Source organism: Scyliorhinus torazame, unplaced genomic scaffold, assembly GCF_047496885.1.
Source record: "Scyliorhinus torazame isolate Kashiwa2021f unplaced genomic scaffold, sScyTor2.1 scaffold_675, whole genome shotgun sequence".
Taxonomy (NCBI): domain Eukaryota; kingdom Metazoa; phylum Chordata; class Chondrichthyes; order Carcharhiniformes; family Scyliorhinidae; genus Scyliorhinus; species Scyliorhinus torazame.
Window position 1 is genome coordinate 85928 of NW_027308402.1, and position 21680 is coordinate 107607.

Here is a 21680-nt window from a genome sequence, read left to right on the forward strand (position 1 = left end):
ATCTACAGAAATCCTGGTCAGATAGTAGGCGTAGGCTTTTGTCAAACCTCCATGGAGACCGGCCATTAGCTTTGGATACAAGAGCCAGATCAAGGTACTGGGCCCATGGTCTAGAGTAACCATGGCAGAATACTCAGCAGTTCTAACTGTGATGAGAAGAGCTCTGTCCAGAAAAGGTAATAATCGATGCATGAGCAAGCATGGTGAACCTGAGAGAAGCAGGGAAAGTCCCTGGTGACCGGGAGGAGGAAACGCCAAGCTCCACCCAACCCATTTGAGTCAAAAAGGTTGAAAGAGCCTTGGAAACACCAGAGAGGGTTATAGTCTTTGGACTTGAGCAATCCAGCTTTGGATCTATAGCCCAGTTTAGATCCTCTCTGAAAGATGGTGGGTGTCTAGGTTGGGAAGGGAAGATAAAAGCGATGTGATAAATTATGTTTTGTTCTCCCTGGAATGGAGAAAGTGGGGAGCACTGGAGGATGAGGTACTCACAGGATTACAGGCAGAAAATGGGGGTGTAGGTTTAAGCATGAAAACTCTTTCAAAGAGCCAGCACGGGCACGATGGCTGAATGACCTCCTTCTGGTCTGTAAGTCTCTATGAGATAGAGATCTCATGATGAACAAAAGGATATGGAGGGTCCTCAGGCCCCCATGCAAAATGAGGTTTACCAAGGATGAGGGATCGTGCCACTTCTGAAGCAAAAAAACAACAAACCATGGTCACCTTACCCATACAGCTCTAGCTCAGCGAATAACTCATCCTCGCGATCAGATGGGATCCAATCATGTTGACGGCATAACCCAGATTTGACACTCAGCGCAGTGACCAAGGGAGTGCTGCACCCTCAAGAGGTGCCATCTCCCAGATGAGGAATGAAACTGAGGCCCCCAGCTGCTCGCTCCGACAGATGTGACAGATGCAATGGTGCAATTCAAAATAAGAGCCAAGGAGATCTCCCAGTATCCTAACCAACATTTATCTCTCAATCAACATCGCAAACCCCTGGCCGTTATCACATTGTTGTTTGTATGGGATTCTTTTCATAACCGCAGTAATGCAGTGACTACATTTGAAAACATATGCCATTGGCTGCAAATCAATTTGGGATGTCATATGGTCACAAAGACACTAGAGAAACTAAGATCTTTTGTTTTATCTAGCCTGCATTTTACCTGCCCTTGGGATGCTTGGTGTCAGCCATTCCCACTGAGAGAGCCTTTCAATCTCTAGGCTAGTATTTTTCAACCAGTCAGTACAGGATTACATTTTCAAAACTGCGTTCCAGTAGTTTTAAGATTTAACAACTGCAATTTTTATGCCAACTAATTATTAACATTTCAACAGCACCAATGCATGATTGAGATACCAGATCCAGACGTTACATTATATGACATTTAAGTCTTTTTGCAGTAGCAATACTGTCAGACAGATTAATGACTCCCTATATATTCTAATCATAAAACCTGGGGGACCTCATGGGGAAATTTAGTCATTCTAGCTGGCACCACCAGCAGTTTCATATGTTTATGGAGAAATGACCCACAAAGAGCTCTTTAAATTGGAGCAAAGGTCATTATCCTGAAATGTTAACTCTTTCTCACTTCATGGATGTGTTACGATCCTGGTTGATGTTATGACTGGACAGGAAGATCCCAGAATGGAACCCTTGCTCAAAAGACCATAACTTTATTTTTTTCTTATACAACATAGAGGAATAGTGTCGCAGGGTCAATAATAAGTTTTAGCAAGGAAAAAACACTACATGAAAAGTTGGATTATTATACAATACTCATTTACTCCCCTTAAACAATACACACAGCTTAAAGGTTAACATGGATTACTTTTCTTTTTTTAAATTTAGAATACCCAATTCATTTTTTCTAATTAAGGGGCAATTTAGTGTGGCCAATCCACCTCGCCTGCACATCTTTGGGTTGTGGGGGCGAAACCCACGCAAACACAGGGAGAATGTGCAAACTCCACACGGACAGTGACCCAGAGCCGGGATCGAACCTGGGACCTCGGCGCTGTGAGGCAGCAGGGCTAACCCACTGCGCCACCGTGCTGCCCTTAACATGGATTACTAAGTACATCTTCAAGTACAGTGGTCTTATTAATGCACAAAATCTGCGTTAAGCACACAAAACGACTGTGGGCAAATTCACTTGGGCTGAGTGAAGTGTATCTTTGTGGATGTGTCCTCATAATCTCCCCAGATTGTCGGGTGACGTTCCAAACTCCATTCCCAAAAATACACTTTAAAATCTTCTCACAATTTTGCCTTCCCTTAGTGGTTTGCAATCCAGACCAGGTTTACCAAATGACACTTTTAAACAAAGGCTTCTCTGCACTTTAAAAAAAAAATTTAGAGTACACAATTAATTTTTTCCAATTAAGGGGCAATTTAGCGTGTTCAATCCACCTACCCTGCACATCTTTGGGTTGTGGGGGCGAAACCCACGCAAACACAGGGAGAATGTGCAAACTCCACATGGAGAGTGACCCAGAGCCGGGATCGAACCTGGGACCTCGGCTCCGTGAGACTGCAGTGCTACCCTCTTCTACCACCGTGCTGCCCTCTTCTCTCCACTTTTAACAGCGAATCAAGTCCTGGATTTTACACCAACCCCTCTAGGATTGTGTTGTCTTGACTGCTTTTACACAACCTCAAGATCCAGTTATTTCAACTCACGTTCCAGACTGCAGTAAAATCTCAAACCTGACAATCACTTCAGACATCTTTCTGGCATCTCAGACCTCTTCTCCGTTCTGTCTTTACTGAACAGTGCTCTGTTCTGTAACTTGAACCTCAGACAGACTTCTCTAGTTTCCTTAATTGCTCTTTATACTTCTGCGCTTGATTTCTTAAATGTTACTCCATGGTATGGCTTTTCTTCTCGCAGGTATCCAAAATCATGTTTTGTAAAATAAAAAAAGTGCACCTTTATGATGAACATCTCAAACCGTTTTGTCGCCAATATATTTTGACCAGAATCATGAGGGGAACTCCCCATTCTTCTTCAAAATATTGGCATGGAATCTTTTAAGTCCACCTGATAGTCAAGACAGTGCCTCGCTTTAACACCTCATTCAAAAGATGGCTCCTCTGACCTTGCATCACGCCCTCACTACTGCTCAGGCAAGTGAGCCTTGATTTTTATGTTCAAGTAATCTTAGGACCAAGGAATGTGCCCGAGATTTTCCCTTCGCGATGTGAGCGACATCCTTCTGTTAATGAGGTGACATCCCTGACCCATGAACATTGGCGGAATAGAAGCCATCAGGTGACCCTTTAGATGGATTTGGAAGCAAAGTACTCAAAAGAAAACACTATTGAGAGAATTCAAAGGCGCAAAATATACTTTATTAAAATAGCACATTTTAAAAGATGGTGCAAAATATATAATCACAATTCCCTTTATTAATAGCTTTAGTGCAATTTAATTTCAATACACAATTCAATACACAAGCAAAATTTTCACTATTCAACAGATTAGGGTGGTAGTAACTTATAGCAAAGTTTAAAAGCCCATCAGAAAACAAACAGGAAATACAAGAAATTTTCACGCCACATCCAATACTTGCAGCAAGTTGGACATAAATCTGGACTCACACTCCTGCTTGTTATCAGGGAGTGGTGCATACTTGGAGATCCCTCCTTTCAGGCGAGATATTAAATAGATGGCTCCAACTGTGTGTCTATCAAAAGCAGCAAGCAGTAGGACCCCATGGCAGTACCTGAACAGGGTCAGGAAGTCTTGGCTCATCCAACACAACCAAAAACACATTCATTTAGGTCATAGGTCTCGTTTTTTGTTTGTAAGACCTTGCTGTGCACAAGACTCGCTACCAGATTTACCCCCGTGACAGTAGATGCACTTCAGCTTAATTCGCTGTATGCGAAGCACTTTGAAACCTCAGACACATTAAATCTTTCTACAGGTCTTTCCTTTAAAATCAGACTTGGAGCATAGCTGCAGTGGCAAGTCATGTCGCAGGAGTTCTGGATCTGGAAGAACAAACCCAGTTGCAGATCATACTCGACCCACAATGATGAGAGGAGCGTTACTGTGAGCTCTCACTTTTTGTTTTGGTTGTCAACTTAAAATAGCAAAACAAATCCAGTTTGTGAACATATTTACTAACCTGCAAGTATGAGTCTTAGAAATGCTACAATAACGGAACAGATTTTTCATTGCAGCCAAGACGTGCAACAAAAAAAAAAGCAAGACCCAGCTTATATTTCAATCACGCACTGGACTAAAATAATAGCATCAGGACTGAAGGGAAATCACAGGTTACTGTGATGATGAAATAAAGCTTGGAGCAAGAGGAAGTCAATCGTGTCAGCCGTGGCTTCGCAGATGAGTCAGAAGTCTGTGGGTTCAAATCCCACTCAAGATGTCTTCTTTTTTGTCTACTATGTACGTACTGTGTACGTTCCCTTGGCTGCAGAAAAATACTTGTACTTCGATACATGTAACAATAAATCAAATCAATCAAAGCCCATAATCTAGACTGATATGGAACTACAGTACTGAGGCAACGCTGTTCTGTTGAAGGTGATATCTTTCAGAGGAGACATTAAACTAAGGCCCTGTCTGTACTTTCAGTGCTCTCATGAGCATTATTTATGGAGAAAGGGAGTTTGTCCCAGTGTCCTGAGCATTATTTGAGAAAGGGAGTTTGTCCCGGTGTCCTGAGCATTATTTGAGAAAGGGTGTTTGTCCCGGTGTCCTGAGCAATACACACCCTCAACCAACATTATTAAAATCACATCAACCAGTCATTATCTCATTGCTATTTGTGAGATCTTGCTATGCACAAATTGGTTGCTACATTTCACTGCGTTACAAATGGCTACCTTTTAAAGTATTTAATTGGTGACAAAATGCTTTGGAATGGCCTGAGGTCGTAAAAGGCACAGTGGAAATGACAAGTCCCACTTTATATCAGTCTGGAAACCCACTTTCCAAAACACGCATGTTCCCTCACTCGTAGCAAATCAATGCAACCACTTTCAACCCATCATAAACTCCATATAAATATCATTGAATTTAGTGCAGAAGGAGGCCATTCGGCCCCTCGAGTCTGCACCAGCCTTGGAAAGAGCACCCTACTTAAGCCCACACCTCCAACCTATCCCCGTATTCTAGTAACCCCACATAACCTTTGTGGACACAGGGCAACTTAGCATGGCCAATCCACCTAACTTGCACATCTTTGGACTGTGGGAGGAACCCGGAGCACCCAGAGGAAACCCACGCAAACAAGGGGAGAACGTGCAAACTCTGTTAGCTCTAATAACATTTCTCATTTTCTTCTCCCAATAGGCATAAATGCAGCTCTGTTTAACACCACCAACTAATCCAGAATCAACATTGTTGCTACTCATTGTCAATCATTACATAGAACATACAGTGCAGAAGTAGGCCATTCGGCCCATCGAGTCTGCACCGACCCACTTAAGCCCTCACTTCCACCCTATCCCTGTAACCCAATAACCCGTCCTAACCTTTTTGGACACCAAGGGCAATTTATCATGGCCAATCCACCTAAACTGCACGTCTTTAGACTGTGGGAGAAAACCGGAGCACCCGGAGGAAACCCACGCAGACACAGGGAGAACGTGCAGACACCGCACAGACAGTGACCCAGCGGGGAATCGAACCTGGGACCCTGGTGCTGTGAAGCCACAATGCTAGACACTTGTGCTACAGTGCTGCCCATACATCAGCTATTTACAGGATTGACTGTACTGTAGCCAAATTAACTGACAAAGTTGTGAGGAGGATGCAAAGGGATGTAGGTGAGTGAGTGGTCAAAACTTTGGATGATGGAGCCTGTGGGAAAATGTGGGGTTGGCCACTTCTGGCAGGAATAATAGAAGACCAGAATATTATTTAAATGGAGACAGACAGCAGAATACTGCATTGGAGCAAGATCTGGGCATCCGTGTACCCGAATCACAAAAAGCTAGCATGCAGGTACAGCAGGTAATTAGGAAAGCAAATGGAATGTTGTCCTTCATTGCAATGGGGATGGACTATAAAAGTAGGGAAATGTGCTAAATTGTGCATCCCACTGATGCAATCGCACCTGGGATACGGTGTACAGCTTTGGTCTTCATACTTAAGGATATACTTGCATTGGAAGCAGTTCAGATAAGATTCCTGGGATGAAGGGGTTTGTTGCATGAGGAAAGGTTGAGCAGGTTGGGCCTGTACTCATTGGAGTTTAGAAAAATGAGAGGTACACTTTTTGAAACATATCTGATTGAGAGAGCGTGTCAGGGTGGATGCTGAGAGGATGCTTCCTCAGTGGATGCCATTTCCCATCATATTTAATTACAAACTGCAGATGTACGATTGCTGGAATAAAAACGGGAAATGCCAGAAATACTCAGCAGGTCAAGTTGCATCCGAGGAGAGAAACAGAGTTAACATTGTCAATGATGAACCTTCAGAACAGAATCCTCGACCTGAAACAATAACTGTTTCTCTGCTCAGATGCAGCCCAGCCTGAGTATTTCCGGTATTTTCAGTTTTTCATTTCAATATTTCCAACATTTGCAGTATTTTGCTTTTGGATATGGATGTTGAATATGGTTCATACAGTGTATCATTGCACGTGCTTTTAATACTTCACAACAGTTTAAAAATAAGAGATCACCCAATTAAGAGATGAGGATATTTTTGTCTTTGGAATTCTCTTCCACAGAGAGCCATGGAGGTTGGGTCATTGAATATATTCAAGGTTGAATTAGAGAGATTTCTGATCGTCAAGAGAGTCAAGGGTTATGTGACAGGCAGGAAAGTGGAGTGTAAGCCGCAATCAAATCATCCATGATCTTATTGAATGGTGAAGCAAGCTCGAGGGGATTCTATGGCGTATGATCTAATAAGAATTTACAGCACAGAATCAGGTTTGGTTCTAGACTATACCCATCCTACTTCATCTTGCCTATCAGCATATCGCTAGGGTCAGTGTGGGTTTGGGGAAGGGAGGGAGGAAATTCCGAGGCTTGAGATTTATATTTTAAAAATGTAATCAGTAACACATTCAGCAACTGAATGAGCTACAACATATCTGCCAGGAGTGGCACATTATAAAAAACATTTGGAATCCATAAATATACTGAGGCTGGTTCCAGTTCACTGTACAAATAACACTCTTATTACATTGCCCATACCATGATGGTGATGACAATGAGTGAAAACAACAGTCTAGGCCTGGTCATGTGGTCAAGAGCTGAGTGGACAGCTGATGTTCTGATTCACAATACAAAGTATTTATTCCATCCAAAGTGAACAGCTCTTCAGCAGACAAAACAAACAAAAAAAAAAAAATCAGTGGATGCCATTTCCCATCATATTTATCACAAACTGCAGATGTACGATTGCTGGAATAAAAACGGGAAATGCCAGAAATACTCAGCAGGTCAAGTTGCATCCGAGGAGAGAAACAGAGTTAACATCGTCAATGATGAACCTTCAGAACAGAATCCTCGACCTGAAACAATAACTGTTTCTCTGCTCAGATGCAGCCCACCCAGCCTGAGTATTTCCGGTATTTTCAGTTTTTCATTTCAATATTTCCAACATTTGCAGTATTTTCCTTTTGTATATGGATGCTGAATATGGTGCATACAGTGTATTATTGCACGTGCTTTTATTACTTCACAACAAAATCATTCTTTCGTACAGAGACATTTAAATGTGTTAAATATAACAGATGGCTAACCAAGCTATTACAGTAGGTCTACCTCAATTTCCTGCCATCCTCTCCTGAAGTCACTAATTCTCCTCAAGTTAAAAACCTCCTGACTATTTAAAAAGTCAGAATCAAAAGCTGATTTAACATTGCATTAAGACCTGGAACACCAATATGTGCATAGGCTGGTGAGCATGCAAACAACAGGAAGACAGCCTCAGAAGAGAGCTGGTGCTACAGATCTTAGCATGATATAAAATCAGAGATCGAATCATTCTTTAAGGTCAAAGTACTGTACATATTACAGTTTAAACACGAGTCCCAGGTTTTCATTCTCTACCAAAACGGAGATTAAGCTATTAATAAAAGAAAGAAAGTTTTGCATTCTAGTTCTTCCATGGTTGCAGACTGCATGGTGATCATGACATTGCGAACATGGCACCATCTATTTCCCTGATCACAGCTGCCGCAAGAGATAAGTGCTATCGATCAATAGCACAAGGGTTAGAAGGGTAGCAGCTGAAAGAATTAATTTTAAAACACTCAAATGATGTCTGACAGAACTAAACAGAACCCGGCAATATTACGGTTGCTGATAGAATCAGCACAGTATATAATTTTCAAGAGTTCACCCTGAGGCATGCTTTCCATTCACACTTGTGCCGAGGTGGACTGCCAGTTCCCTGTCCCATTTGCAGAGCACATTTTAAAGCATCCACGTGAATGACGAAACAGATCTAAGGGGCTGAATGGTCCACTCCTCCTCTTGGTATTGCAAGGAAAATGTAGCACTAAAATAATTTATAGCTGATTAACCCAAGTGTGGATCATTCAAATCAGCTAGCAGCACAACACAATTGTTTTTCAATCCTTTGTCACATTTGAAGTTATACCCTTAACAGTGCTGAATTCATTTAGCTACTTCCTCAAGGGCAACTAATTTCAGAGGGCATACCTTGATAATTGTCCAGTTTACACATACAAGTCATCACAAACTGGGAACCCGTTTTTTTATGCACAAAAATAATTAACACCCTGCTTAAACCCGATACTTTTCTACTGTAAAGAGAGTAAAGATTTATTTCTTATTAGAGGAGTTAGTTTCACTTAGCATTTTAACCTGTCAGTCATGTTTGCGTGAGTTCGCCCGGGTTCGATTCCCGGTCAGGGAATGTTTGCGTGAGTTCAATAATTTGGACTCTGTAAATTGATCCTTGACATTGGATTTAGAAATTAGGAATCATTTTCAGCATACCCCTGCGCTAACAAAAATTCAAGCGATTTCAGTCTTGGCTACTTCCACTGGGTGTCCAGCCCACATCCTCTTTGTCACTTTCCCCGAGCACCCACAGCTTTTGGGGGAAAAGAGTGCAGCGGATTTCCACTATCCTTTGTGTGAAAAAGTGCTTCTGGATTTAATTCCAAAATGGCTTAGCATCATACTTTAGAAAGGGAGCTGGGGTGGCAGCCTGCCCTGCTGCCTCCAGAGTGCTCAAGTACAACAGCTGCAAGTGTGTAGCTCTTATTTCTCAAGAAACTCCCAAATCGCGGGTTCAGCTCAGGTGGGCTATTTGACCACAAATGGCATCACAATTTACCTTTTTTCGGTCTTCACCTAACAGACGAATGAGTGTTCTCTCTGCAGGGACACTGCATAGGGACGAGATATGGGAATCCTAGCCTGACTGTGGCTGCTTCAAACAGTCATCATTCAAGCCGGGAATTAGACTACATAGCACAGAGCCGGGACTGACTGAACCAGTCACCTCCCTGGTTTGTGCGGCTCGAGTGCAGAGAAATAAACAGGTGGCTGGGAAAATGACAGGCTGCAAATTTAAAAAGAAATTAAATTGTTATCTTTGAGGCAGCTTGAAATAGAATAAGTTATACAAGCTGAGTGACTCACTGGATTTTGAGTTAGCAGGGAGCACAGTGGGAGGGGAGAGTTTGAACTTTGCATTAATATTCAAATCATACTTCTGCTCATGTCAACATGCAACTAGGCTCCTGAAGAGAGAGGTGCAGGTGAAAACACTAGAACCATTTACAGTGCAACTGGATGCTACGAGAGGGGGGAACCATTAGGGGCCATTCTGGATGATTGGATTAAAATGGGCAAAATTAACTTTCTCATTTATAATTCTCGTCATCTTAGAACTGAACAGAAAGTACATACTACAGAATCAGCCTGACAAGGTGCCCTATTGAAGAAGTGCTACATTGTTAGAGGTCACATAGCAATCAAAATGAACAATTCAATAGCTCAACTAAAGACTCTGGCATTCAAACAGCACATGCTAAAAATGGGTATTTACGTGGCTTGTCTGTCTGCATTGTCTTTTAACAGATGCTTATAATTGAACCATCTAGTTTTAAAATAAGGGGTTAGACTTTATGTCCATTATACATGCACATTACCCTCATTATTGCTGAGGTGGCACAGTGGTTAGCACTGCTGCCTCACAGCACATGAGATCCGGACTTGGGTGTGTGGAGTTTGCATGTTCTCCCGCGTCAGTGTGGGTTTCCTCCGGATACTCTGGTTTCTTCCCTCAGTCCAAAGATGTGCAGGTTAGGTGGATTGGCCATGCTAAATTTCCCGTTACTGTCCAGGGATAGGTGCAGGTTAGGTGGGGTTATGGGGATAGGACAGGGGAGTGAGCCTAGGTAGGGTGCTCTTTCAGAACGTCAGTGCAGACTCGATGGGGCAAATGGCCTTTCTGCACAAAGCGATTCTATTCGCTGAACTGAAGTACTGTTCCAATTTAAGATAAAGAAAAATTGAAAACAAGCTCGACACAGAAATTACAGCTGGTGTTACTTATTTAAATACTGGCAGTGGATTCAGCTCAGAATGAGTCCCAACCCAAACATCTGCCTATTTCAGATGCCAACCAAACTGGCATACATGTTTGGGTTGTGTCGCAAGGTTAATTTTAATCAGTATTATAAGGTCCCAATGCCAGTACTATAACTGGACCAGCCATGTGGCCTTCAGATCACGGGGGAAGGATGATGGCAGGCAGAGCAAACAAACATTGACAAAGGTTCAGTAACTGATGGTGAAAGATCAGCCCTAAAGCCAACCAAATATCTGATCTGTTTCAGTGTCCATTCTCTGCACATTATTTTTAAACAGTTGTGATTTTTGTAGCAATCGCATTATTCAGAAAGTGAATTCAGATTTTATTGCAGTGAATTTTAAATTAGGGTAAAATGAGAGACAGTCGTAGTTCTGTACAGCCCACTAAGTAATATTTCAGCTCTGCTTAAAATACTGTGAAACAACAACCTCTAGTGCCAAAAAAACAATACTGCAACAGAATGAAGCTCCCTCTCTGGTTAAAAGATCTTCAAAGTACACAAAAGTAAAATGGACATGCTTCTGTCACGGTGGTTAATTTAGACACCACCTCCAACCATGCTCAAAGTGAGATGACTGAGTCACTTACAACAGAAGACAACACTGGTCAACCCATTCGAAGTCAAATAATCAGAATCTAGACTTCAATTTTGTTTTACATTCTGAAACACTGTATTCTTTGGGGCCAATTTACCATTTGAAGCTAAATATAGAAATATACAAAATATCAGGATGTATTTTAGCTGGATGGCTGGTTGCAACGCCAACAGCGTGGGCTCGATTCCCACATTGGCTGAGGTTATTCATGAAGGCCCCACCTTGCCTCGCACCGGAGGTGTAGTGATCCTCAGGTTCAATCACCACCAGTCAACTCTCTCTCAAAGGGGAGAGTAGCGCATGGCCCTCTGGGACTATGTCGACTTTCATACGAAAAATTCAAGTAGCAGAGTACAAAAGAGAGTAATTTGTATAGCGAGTGCCAGAAAAGTCTTGGTAATCTAGGACGCTGACAGTTCAACTGTCACAAATGTCCTGGTCTTTACCAAGGTAAAATGGGAGTATGATTCCACTCTGCGTGCACAGTGGCAAGCACACTTACGCTGCCCAAATCAAGTGCCTTCGCCTTACAAATGGATAGCACTGCAGAGATTTAAATCTTTGATCTTTCAACACAACCCCCAAAACGTACACAACCCAAACAATTGCGGCATTCCCATTGTCCAGCCCAGCTAAGCACATTGGAATGAAATCAGGCTCAATGCCTGTGCAATGCTGAGCTGTTGCACATCATAAACTGGGTTGAAACTGTATTTTGGGTTCCCAAAGACCATCAGCTTGCACCAGGAGCAAAACCAATTCCAGCAGTGACAGGTTCGCTTTGCAAACCACTGTCAGTCTGTGCAATTTTAGCAGCACACAGATATTAAGCTCTATAATTAACAAGATAAATGTCAACAAATACTATTATTGCCCAGCTATTGACACACTTAATTGAATGTGGTATGAAATGAACATTCAATTTAGACAATGCAATCTGTAGATCAATCTGTAAATCACTCTCAGGTTATATATAAACCACCATCCCCGATTAGATTCTAGCCTGTAGCTAACTCCTGGGTATTGGTTATTCTATATATAAACTCCCCTGAACCCTTTGATTAAATCCAACTATTAACTCACTCCCTGGATATTCAGAATTCCTGGGCTCTAGTTGCAATACTGTACTTTGGCTAACAGACTGTAGCACTTCTAAGAACAGGTACCAATCATTCAGTTAGAATATTAGATCATTACCGATGCTGCATTCCGATAATCCAGCTGATTCTGGTGTTTGATTTTAAGTTTCTATTAGTTTGGATCTTACTATTCTTTTAAATCTGCAAATTGAAAATAATTCACATAGTCGAAGCATTTTCATTTGCACTAAATTATACAATACAAGTATAAAAATAAATCTGCATCAGAAAATGTTGCTGCACTCTACGGTTTTAAATATTATCTTCATTTTGACAACCAGTGCATTGTGACAAACTGAGGGATCAGTTGGCCATGGATTCCTTCTCCCTTTGCCCTACTAGGGTGCATGAGGAACAGGGAAGGCTTTGCAAATCAGATCTTGAGACTTTTTACCAAAAGTGTCAATGTTCTACAGCACTGTCCAGGAACACGTCAACCGTATAGTTACCCTCTTAATTCACAGCAGCACTCCACGAGCGGCACTGCACAAAGAGCACAAGCGGCATTGCACACAAGGACACACATTTATATATACCCGACACATTAATTAAAATCAATTGTGCCCATTAAAAATTTTACTTGCAATTATTGGAGCCTGTGGTGAGCAGCAGGAACAGGGTAATTGGCCACATTCCATGCTGCTCCGTGCCCCTTTTACTGGCCAGTTTTGGAATCCATAGTGAAAAGAGAGCAAGAAGTCAAAAGATTTTTTTTTTTTAAAGCTTTTGTCCAAAGGGCAAAGCTATTTGCCGCCCCAGACCAATCAATCGCTGAACCACTCCGCCAGCTTCATATCAGATTTCGGACAAATTTTTACTTGACCTAATCGTGAGATGCTACGCACAAAGCCCACGGCAATTACTGATGGTCAACATTGACACACTAAATCTCTATTTTCTTCTTGGAGAGGTAACCATTGTTAATTTGGTTCATGACGACGAGAGCTGGAATCAGCGGAACGATTAAGAAAAAGTACCACAAAACTCCATTAACCTGGGCTTTGAACCAATCCGAGCACAGACCCAGAACCACAGTGGCTGTGGCCATCAGGTAAGCCACCAGTCCACATGTGGCGTGATAAAGTCGCAGCCTGGCCACCGAGTAGGTGTTAATTAACTTTGGAAAAAGGAGGCAGAGACCACACAGCAGCTGGCCACAGACCGCGATCACAGTCCCTACTCCCAGGATGCTGTGCCATGAGGTGAGATGTGAGGTCTCAGAGATGTTCTTACTGGAGATGATGAAGACAAGACCGACCAGGCCGAAGATGGTGGCAAAGACATGCATCATCCAGTGAATTCGAACCTTGGCTTTAATTGAACAAAAGAAGAAGGGCGAACTGTCCTGTGAGAAGGTCAGAATGGCTTCTGTCATACAGAAACAGACCTGGAAAACAAAACAGACATAGGTTCTTCAATGCAATTCAACTTCAACGCTATCCCGGGGTCAGGTGGCTAGGGGTTCAGAGTGATGCACCATCGCTGTAATTCTTATCCCTTGAGCGTCTTCGACTTTCATCACTATACTGTTGGTAACTGTGTCCTCGGTTATATAGGCCCCAAATTCTAGAAATCACTTCCAAATCCCCTCTACATCTCCCTCTAACCCTTCCAAGTCACACCACAAAACCTACCTTTAGCCCAGCTTCTAGTCACCTGTCCCACAACCTCATATATCTCGGTGTCAAATTTGGTCTGATAACACTTCTGTGAGAGCTTTGAGACGTCAAAGGCACAATATAAATGCACGGTCTTAGTGTTGTGTTAACAAAGGCACTATCCTTGGGCATTAAAGATCCAATGGCATTTACTGAAGAGCAGGCCAGAGTCTGCAGTCCAATATCCCTCCCTTAACCAACACCACAAAAATAAATGAGCTGCACAGTCTGTGCAACCTAGACGCATCTACTCACAGTACAACTTGCCCCGACCCGCGCCGTTCCAACCATGCCATTGCCAATTCTCCATTCTGCAGAGAATCGCGCGCCGGCGTGGCTCAATCCACGCCCCTTGTTGCTTTCCCCTCACAAGCCTAAGACCAGAGACACACAATGCAGCTCCCACGCTGGCCGGATCAGCACTGGATGACTCTTTCAGTCCACATACAGACTACAAGGACCCAGCAAGGCAGCCACTGACACATCGACAATTTCTATGTGCAGAAACTACACAAATTACGCAGTAGATGTTCTGTGATGTTTTCTACTAACCAATAACAACCACTCAGAATGAGGAAGAGAATTTTAAGTTTTGTTTCACCAAAGCCAACTTGCATACTGCGGCCTTCAGTAAACTGAAACGCCAATACAGATCGAGTATTTCATTATTCAATTGTTAAACCATAACAATTAACATTTCTTTCTCTGCAGGTTCTTAGCTATTGTGCTCCAGTAGAAGGCACAAGGTGGCTAAACTGCCACAGTGCCCCAGCAGTTCCTGCAATGATGCTTGTGTTCTGAATTTATGTTTGTTGTCAACACAAGGGTGCGGTGGTAGGGCTGGTGCTCCCAAACCAGCTCAGGAGTTTCATAACCCACATCTTACCAGGGTTACCACATTTATGACCATCAGTCATTATGGTCAATGATCTCAAATCTCCCAGATGCCCAGGTAAATGTGCATGTTTCCCCTTGGAGGGAGGAAACGAAGCCATCTCTTTGGAAAAGTAACTACACAGGTACCATTAACGGTTTGAATAGGAGTCAGGGGAACTTGGCTGACAAGACGTGCGCTTCACCATATGGTGTGAAAGAGACAGTTTTCAGGGTGCCATAAATCCATGAAAATACAGGTCTATCAAACTGATGTCGGACTAAATCTGCATAGCCCAGTTAAGGGGAAAACAGAGAGCTGCTTTTAAAACCATAGAATTCCTACAGTGCAGAAAGAGGCCATTCAGCCCATTGAGTCTCCACCAATCCTCTGAAAGAGAACCCTATATAGGCCCACTCCCCTGCCCTATCGTCATAAGCGGCTCACAGCCTTGGACACTAAAGGGCAATTTATCATGGCCAATCCACCTAACCTGCACATCTTTGGACTGTGGGAGGAAACCGGAGCACGCGAGGAAACCCACTCAGGCACAGGAGAAAGTGCGAACTCCACACAGAGTCACCAAGGCTGGAATTAAACCCAGGTGGTCCCTGCCGCTGTATGGCAGCGGTGCTAACCACTGTGCCACTATGCCGCTCTATGTACTCGATTTGCTGATAATTTAGTGAAGTCAACACATTTCTCTGCAGATGAGCATTCAATGGTAAATACAAACAAGAAGTGGCTTTCCCAAGAAAGCAAAACAATGTAGCCCGTTACAGCCACTTTTAAGAGAGTATATCAGATTCATACCAGCACTGCTATCTCTCAATGCACATCTTCCACACAGGTAGCTGCCACTCATAGGGACATCTGTGAGAAACCATCGAGACTGATGACTGAGGTGGCTTGCTTTGGGAGGGAGGGTGGGAGGGAAGGGGTTTCAGGAGTCACAGCAGAAAGACTGAGGTGTGGAGGGGATCCGGGAGTCACGACAGGGAGGTGGAGGGGATCCGGGAGTCACGACAGGGAGGTGGAGGGGTTCCGGGAGTCACGACAGGGAGGTGGAGGGGTTCCGGGAGTCACGACAGGGAGGTGGAGGGGTTCCGGGAGTCACGACAGGGAGGTGGAGGGGTTCCGGGAGTCACGACAGGGAGGTGGAGGGGTTCCGGGAGTCACGACAGGGAGGTGGAGGGGTTCCGGGAGTCACGACAGGGAGGTGGAGGGGTTCCGGGAGTCACGACAGGGAGGTGGAGGGGTTCCGGGAGTCACGACAGGGAGGTGGAGGGGTTCCGGGAGTCACGACAGGGAGGTGGAGGGGTTCCGGGAGTCACGACAGGGAGGTGGAGGGGTTCCGGGAGTCACGACAGGGAGGTGGAGGGGTTCCGGGAGTCACGACAGGGAGGTGGAGGGGTTCCGGGAGTCACGACAGGGAGGTGGAGGGGTTCCGGGAGTCACGACAGGGAGGTGGAGGGGTTCCGGGAGTCACGACAGGGAGGTGGAGGGGTTCCGGGAGTCACGACAGGGAGGTGGAGGGGTTCCGGGAGTCACGACAGGGAGGTGGAGGGGTTCCGGGAGTCACGACAGGGAGGTGGAGGGGTTCCGGGAGTCACGACAGGGAGGTGGAGGGGTTCCGGGAGTCACGACAGGGAGGTGGAGGGTTTCCTGGAGTCACGACAGAGGTGGAGGGGTCCAGGGAGTCACGACAGAGGTGGAGGGGTTCAGGGAGTCACGACAGAGGTGGAGGGTTTCAGGCAGTCGCGACAGAGGTGGAGGGGTCCAGGGAGTCACGACAGAGGTGGAGGCGTTCAGGGAGTCACAACAGAGGTGGAGGGGTTCAGGGAGTCACGGCAGGGGTGGAGGGGTTCAGGGAGTCACGACAGAGGTGGAGGGGTTCAGGGAGTCACGACCGAGGTGGAGGGGTTCAGGGGGTTACGGCAGCGGTGGAATGGTTTCGGGTGTCAAGACAGAGGTGGAGGGGTTTAGGTAGTCATGACAGAGAGGTGCAGGGGTTTAGGGAGTCACGACACATGTGGAGAGGTGAAGGGAGAAAAGAAAGCGAGGTGGTGATGTTTGAGCAGGAAAGACAGAGGGGGAGTGGTTTAGGTAGTCAGAGTCATGCAGCACAGGAAATGACCATTGGCTCATCGCATCTGCGCTGGTCAAAAACAACCTCCTAACCAATCTAATCCCATTTTCCAGCACTCGGACCATAGCCTTCTATGCCTTGGGATCGTAAGTGCACATCTAAATACTTCTGAAACGTTATGAAGGTCTCGGCCTCCACCATCCTTTCAGGCAGCAATTTCCAAACTCCCACCACCCTCTAGGTAAAAAAAGCATTTCCTCACATCTCCTCTCAACCTCCTGCCCCTTGGTCACTGACCCTTCCACCATTGGGAAAGGTTTATTCCTATCTATTCTATCCATACCCCTCATAATTTTATACATTTCTATCATGTGCTGCCTCAGTCTCCTCTAATCCAAGGAAAACAATTCAAGTCTATCCAATCCTCTTCATACGAACACTCTCCAACCCAGGCAACGTTGTGGTAAATCTCCACTGCACCCTTTCCGTGCTATCTTTTCCTTCCTATAATGTGGATTCTAGAACGGCACACAATACTCTAGCTGTGGCCTAACTACCAGCATAACCTCCCTGCTCTTAAACTCTATGCCTCGGCTAATAAAGGCAAGTATACCATATGCCTTCTTAACCATTGTATCCACCTGCTCTGCTACATTAAGGGACCACCAAGGCCTCTTTTATCCTCAGTGCTTCCCAGGGTCCTGCCGTTTATCATACCTTCCCTTGCCTTGTTTGCCCTGCCCAAGTTCATCACCTAACACTTATCCGGATTGAATTCATTTGCCACTGATCAGTCCATCTGGCCAGCCCGTCTATATCCTCTTGTAATCGAAGGCTATTCTCACTATTTACAACCTCACCAATTTTCGTATCATCTGCAAATTTACAGGTCGACCTCCTACATTCACATCTAAATCATATGTATAAACCACAAAGAGCAAGGGCCCCAACACAGATCCCTGTGGGACCCCACTGGACACAGGCTTCCAGTCAGAAAAACACCCCATAATCATCACCCTCTCTGCTTCCTGCCACTCAGCCAATTTTCTATCCAATTTGCCAAATTTCCTTGGACCCCATTGACTTGTACCGTCTTACCTTAGTCTAGACCAAGTGCAGTCTTCAGATGCAGTTAGAGGGCAGGATGTGCAGAGCCCTTATTTTCATGCCAGATTTTCTTGCCTTATTATACTTCAATTATAAATTCTTACGCCCACATTTATGATGGAAACAACCTATCTCAAATTCTCATGTGGTTAAATCCTCCTAATAGTGACATTTTTCAGCACCTCCACAGTGCAGGTGACAGCGTGAGCAATTTATACAGGCAGCTGCCATTGCGCAAGTGGTTACTGGATCAGTTAGCCTGAAGTGCATGCAAACGGGTAATTTTTGAAAAATCAAGTTATTACCGCTGCACCATTTTGCATCACAAAATTGCTAGCTTCTTTCTCTATTCAGAGACCCTTTGCTTCAATAATGCTGTACTATGCTGATTGATTGTACAGAATTCAGTTTTACACCATCTCTTTTTAAAGAGTCATTCATTGTCTCTAAGCTTCATGACCTGCAGGCCCCAAGCCCTGCACTTCTGGCCTTCAAACCATAAGTAACATCGATCCGTTTATGCTTATTCCCTGGTTTGCCCAGTTTGAATTGGGAGCTTGGTCTGGTGGCGCTGTCATTGCCTCATTGTAAGAAACATCATAACCTAAATCCAAACCCCACGATCTTTAGAGTTACCAACTCAGGATGGGGACAAACTAATGAGGATAGGATTGAGTGATCCCAAGGTTCTGGGGCACTTTTGCTGAAAATGTCAGGATACACTTGTTGCGAAGACTGCTCGCAAAAGACATTCACAGTAAGTTAATCAATATACAATATTTTTTTTTAATTATTTGCATTTCAAATTATTTTAATGCTTTGAAACTTACTGCTACAGCCATGCAGGCTGGGTGCCAGGAGAAACGACCTGAAAAAGAGTAAATATTCAGATGGTGAACATTGCGAGTATAGCACTGAAGCCAATCCAGGTAATAAAATATGTTCAGATGATGTGCCATGAAAAACACTGTTTGGGCACCACACACTATTCTGGGCTCTGATCAGCAGTCGATACTGCTTTAGGCACAGCGATCAGCACTGGAAGAGAAACACAGGGACTGAATCAACCCTGACTGACAGCAGGAGTGTCCTCTTTAGCTCCTTTAAGCCTTCTGGCCCGAGTCCAGTATCTGTGGGCAGACGATTACACACAGAGCATTCCCCATTAACTGGGAGTGCCACAAGTTGACTCAGATAATTTGGAAATATCTTACTGCTCAAGCAGGAGGAACCAGCTTTTGGAGATTGTGATGTTGCCCATTAGAAAGGAGTTTCAATCTGGATCCGAGCCAGGCTGTATCCAGATGGGAATGTAGAGGGAGGTTTACTCTCACACCTTTCTATCTTTTTATCCACTCTGCTCCATTCCCTCTTCCCTATCGCCCAAACTTCCAATTCCACGAATTGAATCAAAAAGGGAATGATAGAGCGAAGGAAAACAAATTCCTAATCCTAGGATCACTTTTTGCTTTAATTCATTAATGGAAGGTGGGCAGAGCTGGCATGGTTGGTATTTAGTCCCCATTTTTAATTGCCCTTAAGATGATTATAGTGTTTCACCCAATGGGCCCCCACCCTCTTCGCCAAGTTGATCCCCCGCTCCTTCCCTAATTACACAAATTGCTCTCCCTAGTCAGTCAGTCACATCCCCTCCCGCTCTCCCCAGTCGGTTACCCAGCTCCCCGCTCTCTCCAGTGAATCAGTCAGTCACCCCGTTTCCCCCTCCCGCTCTGCCCAGTGAGTCAGTCACTCAGCTCCCCCTCCCAGTCAGTCACCCCTCTCCCCCTCGTCAGTCACCCCGCAAACCCTCCCGTCTCCGCACTGTCTCGCCTCAGTCAGTCAGTCCCTCCCCCTCTCGCTCTCCCCAGTCAGTCACCCCACTCCCCCAGTCAGTCACACCCAGCCCCTCGTCAGTCGCCCCGCAATCTCTCCCGTTCCCGTGCTGGCTCGCCTCAGCCAGTCAGTCCCTCCCCCTCCCGCTCTCCCCAGTCAGTCACCCCACTCCCCCAGTCAGTCACACCCAGCCCCCTCGTCAGTCGCCCCGCAACCTCTCCCGTTCCCGCGCTGGCTCGCCTCAGCCAGTCAGTCCCTCCCCCTCCCGCTCTCCCCAGTCAGTCACCCCACTCCCCCAGTCAGTCACACCCAGCCCCCCCGTCAGTCGCCCCGCAACGTCTCCCGTTCCCGCGCTGGCTCGCCTCAGCCAGTCAGTCCCTCCCCCTCCCGCTCTCCCCAGTCAGTCACCCCCCTCCCCCTAGTCAGTCCAGTCGCCCCCCTCCCCCTAGTCAGTTGCCCCGGAATCCCTCCCGTTCCCGCTCTGGCTCGCCTCAGTCAGTCAGTCACCCCGCTCCCCCCGTCTGTCAGTCAGTCACCCCACTCCCCCTGTCAGTCAGTCACCCCACTCACCCCAGTCAGTCAGTCACCCCACTCTCCCCAGTCAGTCAGTCACCCCACTCTCCCCAGTCAGTCAGTCACCCCACTCTCCCCAGTCAGTCAGTCACCCCACTCTCCCCAGTCAGTCAGTCACCCCACTCTCCCCAGTCAGTCAGTCACCCCACTCTCCCCAGTCAGTCAGTCACCCCACTCACCCTCCCCCAGTCACCCCGCTCCCCCACCCGCTCTCCCCAGTCAGTCAGTCACCCTACAATCCCTTCCCCCAGTCACGCCGCTCTCCCCAGTCAGTCAGTCACCCCGCTATCCCTTCCCCAGTCAGTCATCCCCCGTCCCCCTCGTCAGTAGTCCTGCACCCTTCCCGTTCCCGCTCTGGCTCCCCGTCAGTCAGTCAGTCGGTCACTCCGCACCCCCTCGCGCTCTCCCCAGTGAGTGAGTCAGTTACCCCGCTCTCTCTCTCCCCGTCAGTCAGTCAGTCACTCCACTATCCCTTCCCCCAGTCACTCACCCCGCTCCCCCTTCCGCTCTCCCCAGTTACCCCGCTCCCCCCAGTCACCCTGCCCTTAGTCAGTCAGTCACCCCACTCTCCCTCCCCCAGTCACCCCGCTCCCCCCCAGTCACCCTGCCATTAGTCAGTCAGTCACCCCACTCTCCCTCCCCCAGTCACCCCGCTCCCCCAGACGGTCAGTCACCCCGCTCCCCCAGTCAGTCACTCACCCCGCTACCCCAGTCAGTCAGTCACCCCGCTCCCCACAGTCAGTCAGTCACCCCGCTCCCCCAGTCAGTCAGTCACCCCACTCCCCCTCCCCCCAGTCACCCCGCTCCCCCCAGTCAGTCAGTCACCCCGCTCCCCCCAGTCAGTCAGTCACCCGGCTACCCCAGTCAGTCAGTCACCCCGCTACCCCAGTCAGTCAGTCACCCCGCTCCCCACAGTCAGTCAGTCACCCCGCTCCCCCAGTCAGTCAGTCACCCCACTCCCCCTCCCCCCAGTCACCCCGCTCCCCCAGACGGTCAGTCACCCCGCTCCCCCAGTCAGTCAATCACCCCGCTCCCCCAGTCAGTCAGTCACCCCACTCCCCCTCCCCCCAGTCACCCCGCTCCCCCAGACGGTCAGTCACCCTGCCCTCCCCCAGTCAGTCAGTCACCCTGCCCTCCCCCAGTCAGTCAGTCACCCCGCTCCCCCAGTCAGTCAGTCACCCCGCTCCCCCAATCAGTCACTCACCCCGCTCCCCCAGTCAGTCAGTCACCC

The 21680-nt window shown here is 46.3% G+C and overlaps 1 protein-coding gene across 1 annotated transcript; it reads right to left on the reverse strand.

The window, feature by feature from the left end:
• Positions 1-3345: 3345 nt before the first annotated feature.
• LOC140406584 (probable transmembrane reductase CYB561D1) lies at positions 3346-19570 on the reverse strand. Its single transcript, XM_072494584.1, has 2 exons — positions 18874-19570; positions 3346-13702 (listed from the first exon to the last, which is right to left on the reverse strand). The coding sequence occupies exons 1-2, from the start codon at positions 19000-19002 to the stop codon at positions 13199-13201; spliced, it is 633 nt and encodes a 210-aa protein (XP_072350685.1). The 5' UTR covers positions 19003-19570; the 3' UTR covers positions 3346-13198.
• Between the last annotated feature and the right edge of the window lie 2110 nt (positions 19571-21680).

Bases quoted from the DNA above. Each gene is read 5' to 3' on its own strand.
- LOC140406584 (XM_072494584.1), bottom strand. From the start codon at position 19,002: ATGGCACATCATCTGAACATATTTTATTACCTGGATTGGCTTCAGTGC. The intron at 13,703-18,873 runs GTAAGTTTCAAA...TTTGTTTTCCAG, and splicing joins CAGCCTGCATGGCTGTAGCA to GTCTGTTTCTGTATGACAGA.